General features: G+C 46.2%; 1 protein-coding gene across 1 annotated transcript; it reads right to left on the bottom strand.

Moving 5' to 3' along the window:
• Positions 1-2233: 2233 nt before the first annotated feature.
• Positions 2234-5994, bottom strand: LOC136474291 (gibberellin 2-beta-dioxygenase 6-like). Its single transcript, XM_066471883.1, has 3 exons — positions 5367-5994; positions 3591-3930; positions 2234-2867 (listed from the first exon to the last, which is right to left on the bottom strand). Exons 1-3 carry the CDS (start codon positions 5879-5881, stop codon positions 2637-2639), a joined length of 1086 nt encoding a protein of 361 aa, XP_066327980.1. The 5' UTR covers positions 5882-5994; the 3' UTR covers positions 2234-2636.
• Between the last annotated feature and the right edge of the window lie 4199 nt (positions 5995-10193).

The raw sequence follows: 10193 nt of genomic DNA, 5'->3' as shown, positions 1-10193 counted from the left end.
ATTCGGTCAAAGCTTGCTGGTGTGGTGATTGGTGAGGTTCAGTTCCGGACTAACAAAAACTGAAGAACAGTGTAGCTAGGTTCTACTAATGTCCAGTCCAGTAGCTTACGACATTCAGAAATGGGACATTATTACCTACCTTTACTGCTCTGATTTTTTAGACTACAAAGGATCCAAGTTGTGCTTCGTCATTAGGTCATAGTTCATGGATGCTAGCCGAGAGATGTTCTGCACATCACAGAAAAAAAGAAGAAGGAAAGGACAATTCAGTCATTAAAGACAAGATTCAGAAAAGAAAACTTGTATGCAATGGAACAGGGATTTTTTCAGATAATAGTTTACCTTGAATGAGAAGTTGTTGAAAGAATATTTCACCCGCTCCGGCGTTCTTGCTCATCTTGTTCTTCTTGGTGGGGGAAGGGAGCAACAACTCTGTGATAATAACTGATAATAAGAAGTCATTCAAAAAATGTCCTATTTATTGTTTCGGCTATTCATAACAATGTCTGCTATTTCTTTATGATATTGATATCCACTATGATGATCTAGGTTAGGAGCCGTACTGTTCCATCAAAATAATAGTACTAATTTGTGTGGAGGAAAGCTGTGAAAAATTAACATGCTAATTATGTGCCCACCAATGCATGGTCGAGCTTGACAATGTCAGTCATAGAGATACAGTCTAAGGGGTCTGGTCCACAACATCATACTTAGGTAGAAAACAGCAGAAACAACAAAACCCCATGCATGAGTAAAGCAGTAAGTGAGAGTGGATCAAGATTGAGACTTCTTTTCATGGACACCACCGGTTGATAGAAATATAGATTTGCCCCAAATTATTCATGGACACCACGCAATACGGAAGAATTGCGCAATTTATATAGTAGATAGCTACATTATCAAATTATCTAAACAAATATTACATTATTTGGTTAGGCAAGCCCATCTAACAGAATAAACAAGAATACAAGATGACTATCTACTGCAGGAACAAATATATTCTTTGTGTAGCTACACCAAAATCGGTATCATAAAAACAAATGACTATCAAAGTATCAACTGCAATTCAATAGCCGGCATGAACTGAGGCCATCCAAAGTTCAGAATTTCCAAGTGAACGTTACCATAGATTGGAGAAAAGGTATTTTTTATCATTAACCGATGGCATATCACACGAACAAATACAGGGCCACAGGGAAATGCAGGTGGTCAGTGCGTAGTACTCAACAATGGCGACATGACGTCCATATTGGCTTGAGGTTGGCATCGCGGTATGTGGACAGGGTTAGCCGGGCGTGCGGTCACCTGAGGGGCACGAGGAAGACGCGGTCATCCTCCACCTCATCGGCGGTGCGGCGCTCCCGCGGCGGGATCCGACGGGTCCGGCTCCGGCGCGGGGAGGCGGGGTGCGGACGGTGGTCGAGGAGGAGGATCAACGCTTGTGTGGGGTGGCAGCTGCTCCGGCCTGGTATGGAGGCGAGGGGGATGAGGTCTAGGGTAAGGAGGTCCGGCTGGTGGCCGCCGGCCACGGCGGCTTTTGTTTTTTCGGAAAAAGGGGGGAAACAAACGAGGGAGGTGGCAATCAAACCGGAGCGGGCGCGCACAGACGGAATCATGGCGGAGCTGTACCGGCGGAGGGCGCACGGGGCGGGGTGCGGCGTTTGAAGCCTGGCATCAAACAAGTAATATCGACCATTGGATTGGGTTTGAAGCCTGCGAGAGGTGTTTTTAGCCCTTGATTTTAATAGAGACAATTTCCTGTGTGTATTTTTCTGGGTACACAATGATTGAGGCTCTTAGCGGGGGACGTTTTTCTGGAGAGACCTAGTATAATTTTGATTGGCTGTAGAGATGTTGTGTGCAAAGCTTAGTTTCCTGGTATGATATGCCATCGGTGATTAAGATAGCTATAGAGAAAATGAGGATATCAAAATAGGTTGCTCCAGGATCCTAAAATTCATTATTAAGAGTTCATCAGACATTTTGCTGATTCTTTTGTATTGCCGAAGTATGCATTAACTTAATAGGACTATATGATTCTTTTTTATAATAATATAACAGATTGCCTCAAAATATATATATATATATATATATATATATATATATATATATATATATATATATATATATATATATATATATATATATATATAACAGGATGTCGTCGCCTATCATAATTATGGTGAACACATACATAGCCATGAACAAATATATAATAAAATCTCCACCAGCCTACATGTAACTTCATTCTTATACAGGAAATGAAAAAACACAAAACGATCTGTTCCTTATCAGCGGCAACGATCGTTATACTAACAGATATATGCACGCTCTCGATCCTACTACATTCTTGTATGGTACTAGCTACATCAAATTAAGCTACAAATTAGTACTTATTAATGTCTATACCAATATCACACAGCACTATTGCACTCTCCATTGTACACACTCCAGCTGCAGGTATACACAAAGGAACATGCGTTGACATGGTCCAAAAACTCAATATATAACTGCCTGTTTAAACTCAATATCATTCTTGTACCGGTTCAAAATCTAGCGGTGGAGGCCGGGGGTTGAACCGGCAGTGAAGTGACGATATGAGACAGTGAAGCGTATGTAGACCACACACGCATGCATTACACGAGAAAATTAGGGAGGCCGACCTTCTTCCCGGTTCTCTTGACATCTTCTTGCACCTTTCGCCTGTACTCTCCGAAGGTGAATGTCCTGTAAAGAGAAGGCTCTTCGCACGTGCCGATCGGCGAGTCGTAGGACGGGCAGAGAAAGTAGGCAACGGAGTAGCGCTCCGTCTTGGCGTTCGTCATCACTTTGTGCTCCACGCTCTTGTATCTGTTGTTGCTCCACGCCTTGAAAATGCAACCACACACCAAAAACTAAGAGGAAGCCACCGTACATTGGGGGTAAAACAATGCATAATTTGCATATGCATGAATGATGCTGATGATCCTACTAACTACTGCTACATTGTAGGTAAGTTAGGACTATATAATCTCTCTTTTTGGATAATGGCGATCACTTTATAGTACTCCATATAGTAGCTGTACTAGCGTGATCGAGAGCTCCCATTGGTTCCCTCGCAAAAGCTGCAATACACCATGTGGCGAGATGTGAGTGCGTAGTATCATGCATGGACAGGTGAGGTTCCTGTCCCTCGAAGGCTCCAACTATCGGCGGAACAGCAGTACGGTTTTTTTTTTTTTTGCCGAAAAGCAGCAGTACATGTGCATGCAGTACCGTCATGAACAGCGTTCCGGCCTTGCGCGACGCGCTGTGCGTGTCCGAGGACGTACGGGACAGCAAGCCCCACTTTTGAAGAGAGTTGGAATCGGAATATATATGTTCATCATATACTAGACTCTACTTGCACGAATGAAGACACAGCTTGTGAATGATAGATGTTTCTTCTCGTGCAGAAAACGATCGATCGATCGATGTGGGCTTTAATTTGCTGCTAGTACGTAGTACAGTAACCAGTAGGTAGCTTAGCTAGGACGACGACCGACCGACCGATGGATCGGCAAATAAACACAGCAACTGCAACGTGCAAAATGATGCGCGTAACAACGTACCTGGAAGAGGTCCCCGATGTTGACGATGAGGGCGCCGGGGATTGGCTTGACGGCCACCCACCTGGCCCCCTTCATGAGCTGCAGGCCGCCGACCTGCTGGTCCTGGCAGAGCACGGTGAGGAAGTCGCTGTCCGTGTGCGGGACCAGGCCGAAGGCGTCGGCGGAGATGGGGCACGGCGGGTACCGGTTCAGCCGCAGGAAGCACGTCGTCTCGTCGCACCCCTCCGGGAAGCGCTCGCCAGCCGCGTGCCACCCCCGCCCCAGGACGGCCTCCGCCAGGACGCGCGCCAGCGTGCCGGCCAGCTTTGACATCGCGCCCGCCACCTCCCGAGTCACATCCCTGCATACAGCGACGTCGGCACGATCATGATGACACTCCTGCTCCTGGTGGCTTTACTTACTTATTACTCCGGCCTATATGATATGATATAACAACTGTGTGTAACCTCTCTCTCTCTCTCTCTCTCTCTCTCTCTCTCTCTCTCTCTATATATATATATATATATATATATATATATATATATATATATATATATATATATATATATATATATATATATATATAATATAATATAATATATTGTTGTGCCGACCTGAATACCTTAATAATCCCCCCCTATATTTTATTGCTATCTATATAATATGCAACTAGTACTAACAAGATTCAATGCTTCGAGCGAGCCCGGCCAATTATTATTGGAATATCAAATTTCTTATATACTCTATAGAAAGAATAGAAAAATAAGACAGGAATATGGGCGAAAAGAAATCCACTGATGTTTCATTAACTTGATTGATTGCGTGATCACCAGATCACCAAATTTTTTACTAAACCCATGAGAGAGGACCACTGATAGGACACATGCACACTTATATTATATAATAACCTAATTGTTGCTAGCCGTAAAAAATTCATAGTAAATCAATCATGAATTTGTACTACTCATCATGGTCAACGACTAACTTTGCATGAGTATCCACTGATGGACATCAGACAGACGTGAGTTATACAGTTGCAGCCCACCAGCAGGCACTACACACTTTGGAGGATGATGGTGCCTAGCCAGCTTATTAACCGCCGTAAATCCAAGCGCCCATCCTTTTCCCGGCCAAATTACGTCGTCGCAGCTACTACTACTAGTCCTTATTCCGCCGCACTAGCTAATCAGCGTCGTAGTCATGCAACCCTATCGAATCATATATAAGTATTTTTTTAATTACCAGTCATCAGTCCCTCTAGGATGATAGGAAAGCTTTTTCTATAGTATAGATATTATTCCTGGTACTTGAGAAAATCAGTCTGTTCGCATATTGGTTTCAGTGAGAGCTTATAAGTCATGGTATAGTCAGTGGCGGATCCAGAAACAGGCTCCGCCCCGGACTAACTGCTGCGACGGCCTGCTGGCCTTTCTCCTCCTCGCCTCCTCAGGGTGGGCCTTTTTATGTCGTTTTTATAAAGCAATTCCCCACTGCTCATGGGTCTCGCCCTGGGCTGCAGCCCGGGGTCCAAATCTGCCCCTGGGTATAGTATTTTTCTTTTACAACAAACCAGCATCAGCCGATCTTATCAGTCCAGAAATTAACCAGAATGCTGGGCAGAACTAGTTCAACTTGCACTACGAGATAGGTAGACACATGTCGAGCGCTGTACGACTAAGCTCGTTCGTTCAAAAAAAAAACTAGGCACAAAAATGAAAAAAAGCACGGTACTTGTAGTATAGCTAATTGGGGAGACGTTCACACTTAACAGAAGTGATACTGCGCACGTATACGAACCTGAGGGTGGTGAGTTCGCCGAAGTTGCAAGTGCCGCCGGCGTCGGACCCGGAGACACCGGCGAGCGGGACGTGGAAGGCCTCGGACCAGGACAGCTGCTGCGGGGACGTCGCGGTCGGGGTGCCCCAGCGGTAGGAGTCGTTGAGCAGGCCGGCCGTGGCCTTGGCCTCGAACGGCAGGCGGAACAGGCGCGCCTGCTCCCGCCGCATCGCGTCCAGGAGCGCCTGCGACACGCCGTGGTTGCGCACCTGGAAGAAGCCCCACTCCTCGGCGGCGCGCGCGATGGCGGCCGTGCACGCCGCGCGCTCCGCCTCCGAGGAGCAGCCGTCGTCGCTCGTCAGGCACCCGACGTCGATCATCGGGAGCTCGCACTCCGCCACGGGCACGTTGTCTGAAGGCGCTGTCGACGTCGCGTAGGCGCCTGCTTCATCATTGCCGCCGCCGCGGCGGCGGAGCAGCGCGTAGTAGCTATCTGCCAGCGGCGGTTCCGCTTCGCTCCCCGCCAAGGCCGGCATGGCTGGCTGGCTTCTGGCTCCTGGTCGATGGAGCAAACTAGTCGTAGCTAGCTGTGGCTGGAGCCGCGCGTGGACTGCAGGCACGCGGAACTCTTGCTGATGGTGGGCTAGCTAGCTCCTAGCTGTGTGCTGTGCTTGTCTGCCTGTGCGACCGTGCTGTTTATATAGCAGTGGTGGCGCGCGATCGACGCGGTGGCTTGGCTTGGCTGGCTGCAGGTTAAGGCCGCGCGCCTCGGGCATGTCTGCACCGGCCGTTCTCGTACAGTCGTACACGCACGACGCAGCTGGGCACGCTCCCTCGTGGGCTCGTGGCGAGCAAGCTTAAATTAATCTGCATATGGGTCCGGCCGAATCTCCAGTGTTATTAGGCGTTTGTTTAACTAAGCTGCTACTAATGGTAGGGTGGATAGTCGAGGCGCGCCGGCGCAGGCCGACACTTGGAGGCGGTAGACGCGACGTACGCAGCGCGTGTTTTGACTGGGCCAGCGCGCGATCGACCAGCAGCAGGAGGCCTGTCACTGGCACCGGGCGTGCATGGCGATGCGGACACTCTATTAATTTACTATCAACGAGTAGTACGGGACCGGATTTTTTTTAATAAAACCAGTTTAATTTCTTCCCTTAAAGCTTAAAGTTTAGTATATATCACATTGGATGTTGGGACACATGCATAGAGTATTAAATATAGATTAAAAATAATTAATTACACATATTGCGAATAATTTGTGAGACGAAATTTTTAAGCCTAATTAGTCCATGATTTGATAATATGGTACTACAGTAAACATATGTTAATGATAAATTAATTAGACTTAATAAATTCGTCTCACAGATTCCTAAGAACTTCTATAATTTATTTTTTTACTATCGAAACACTACCTCCAACATGACACCATGTACTTTAACGCCTGAATTTAAACATCACCTGACAGTACAAGGCCGGGTTGAAGAGTGAACGCTCAACGTGCGTGTACATCGTACAGGCACGGCAGCAGCAGAGGGAATTCTCTGGAAGGGTACACAGGTCAGGTACAGCGTTGTCGGACCCGCCCCAGACTCGATCGGCAGCTGCAGGCTAGTCGCATCCATGCATACTCTAGACTGCTCTCCCGTTGAGTTGAGCCGCATGCATGAAGAAAGTATACGAGGCCCGGGCATGTATACATACATAAACATTAACCAATAAATAAATAAACACCGGCGGGATGGTTGTGTTTGAAGCTAATAATAATCCGGCCGAGAGAGCCCCAGAAATGAAGCTAATCCGGGATGGTGCCCACGGTAGACAAGGAAGGGGGCCGTGCCGTCTCGCTTGATGCCGCTCCTGTTGGGGCACCATGGCCGGGTGGGGCATGGCTTGACGACCTAGAATACTAACTAGATTCGATGGTTGCAATGCAACCGGAAGGTTTCATATTATCAAGCAGTACCGGCACAACGCCGCATCCGCACTGTTTCTCTTTATTTTCCGGAATAAAAAAAACACACGCAGCGGCCTTTAATGAGCGTGAGATATTTCTGTTAACTTAAAATAAAGTTTGCTACTCCTCTTTCTCGAGAATACAACATACACCCGGCTGCCGCTACGTAAAAAACGCGGTTTGTAACAACGGAATAAATTTTTTATAGGGGTGGCTGGTGATGGATCTGTCCCTACAGTGATGTGCTCGGAAGCCCAGAGACCAGCCGTCCCTACAAATGGAACAGCAGGGGGCAGCTGGTTATACAAGCCGCCCCTACAAATGGGTCGGATTTGTAGGGCCGGCTCACTCACCAGCTGCCCCCAGTATTGCTATTCATAAGGGCGGTTGGTGATTGAGTCGCCTCTACAAATGCCCGCGTATAAATACCTCCGATTTGTAGAGGCGGCTCTATCATCAGCCGCCCCTACAAATGACCCACATATAAAGCAAACTGCAGCACCTTCTTTCTCCCCGGGTCACTCACTCCAACCTGTGAAAGAAAGGTGGGGAGGTTTTGGGCACCTTCCAAAAATTGCTCTACTAAGGAGGGAGGTTTTGATCTCAAATCCTCTAGTGGAGAGGTTGTAAACGGTAAGAAAATGATATTTCACACTTTTTTCGAAGTTTTAATAGTTGGTTAGTGAGTAATTAGAGTTTTGTTTTTCTCTCTCTTCTATGGTGCTTAAGCTACTTATGAAGCAAATTAGACCCAAGTTTTGAATGTACTAGGGTAAATTAGGGAGGGGAATAAGATCATACCCATATTTAGCCCATGTTTCTTGATTTTAGTGAACAATTAGTTAGTTTTATGGATGTTTCATGTGCATGTAGATCTAGATCTAGGGTTTCGTTTTTTTATTAATTTCGGTTTTGTAAATTTGTGTTTGATGAAATTAGACTAGGGTTTGCATGAAAGATATTGGGTAAAATATATTTGTTGCTAATTGTTGTCTTTGAAATTGTTTATTGTAATAAACAAATATGTATTTTAATTATTTATGGATAAATGGTCCATTAATTAATTTTCTTCTACCATGGTGTGTTTGTATGCTTTATGTAATTATATTTGATTTATATTCATATATATCTGAAGTATATATAATTATTCTCAAGTAATTATTAATTTGATTCATTTTTATATATATCTGAATAAGTAGTTCTTTATGTTTGTTTTGTTGTTGTTGTAAAAGATGGAGTACATGAACTCTAGGATGTATGGTTCGTTAAGGTTCAAGGTAGGTTTTCGTGAAGAGGTGGATAAATTTATTGAGGCCGCAAAGAAGCATGCAACGACATTGACAGAGAATAAGGATACAATTATTTGTCCCTATAAAGATTGCAAGAACCGTATGGCATGGACAGATGTGACTATCATCAGATCACATTTGATTATGCGAGGATTTGTAGAGGACTACACAGTGTGGATTCATCATGGTGAAACGGTTATTGTTAACGATGAGAATGAGGAGGAATACGACGACGAAACTATAGAATCCCTGTCCCAATATTTAGTAGAGCTTGATGCACGAATGGATTCGAAGTTTGGCAATGAACAAGGTGGTGATGCTAGTGGTTGGGATGATAACGACGAAGGTGGTGCCAATAATGATGGTGGAGCACGTGTCGGGGATGAAGATGATTTGGAGGACATGATTCGAGCTCTTAGACCAAAGATTTTACTAAATAGCCCGAAAGGTCTAGAAAATTTAAAAAGGGTAATAAAAGCATCGAAGGAGACTGTGTATGGTGTTGAAAAGGGCTATCCGACACATTGGACATCGCTATGTTTTGTGCTTGAGCTACTCATCCTGAAGGCTAAGTACGGCTGGTCAGACTGTAGTTTCAATGATCTATTACATCTCCTGTCATGAGTGCTGCCACAACCAAACTCAGTTCTCGCCAACACATACCAAGTGAAGAAGGTCATAAGTCCATTGACAATGGAGATTGAAAAAATCCATGCATGCCCCAACCACTATTTTTTTTGTGGCGAAACATTCAAGTCACTGGATAAATATCTCCGGTGTGGGGCCAGCTGGTACAAGAACAATGACCTTTACGGTGGGGACGAAGCCTCCACAAAAAAAGAGGAATAAGAAGGGTACAAAAAAGGTGGTACAAGAATCTCAGCCCCAGAGGACACTCCATTAGGCAACAATGCAAAGCAGAGAAGAATTCCTGCCTTGGTAATGTGGTACTTGCCAATGACCGATCGCTTGAGACGTATCTTCCTAAACCCTAAAGAAGCCGCACTCATCACATGGTGGGATGATGAGTGCAAGGTGGATGATGATAAAATTACACACCCAGCTGATTGTAGTTAGTGGCAAAGGTTCAATGAGAAGTGTCGGGGACCTAATACCAGGGTATCCTAGAAGGTGGAACCAACAACCACCGAACGTGAAAAACTTCTAGACGCATAAGAGCGCCGTTTCATCCCTTGTTCGAATGATAGGAGTTTGGTTCCGCCTCGCCCGACACCTTTTGAGATAGCTCTGCCTGGCCCGAGGGCTCAGGGTTAGTCTCCGTCTCGCCCGACACCTTTGGGGTAGGCTCGGTCTCGCCCGAGGGCCGAGGGATAGACTCCGTCTCGCCCGATGCCTTTGGGGTGGCTCTGCCTCGCCCGAGGGCTCAGGGCTAATCTCCGTCTCGTCCGACGCCTTTAGGGCGGGCTTGGTCTCGCCCGAGGGCTGAGGGATAGATTCTGCTTCGCCCGACCCCGGAGGGGCAGGGTCAGTCTTGCCCAAGAGATAGGTATTGGTCTTCGTTTCGCCCGACGACAAGGAACGAGCCTCACCCTGCTCCATATCTAAAGACTGGATTCATCTTACCTGACAACTTCTCCCCAT

The sequence above is a fragment of the Miscanthus floridulus genome, chromosome 8 (assembly GCF_019320115.1).
Source record: "Miscanthus floridulus cultivar M001 chromosome 8, ASM1932011v1, whole genome shotgun sequence".
Taxonomy (NCBI): domain Eukaryota; kingdom Viridiplantae; phylum Streptophyta; class Magnoliopsida; order Poales; family Poaceae; genus Miscanthus; species Miscanthus floridulus.
This window is presented reverse-complemented; position numbering and strand designations above follow the sequence as displayed.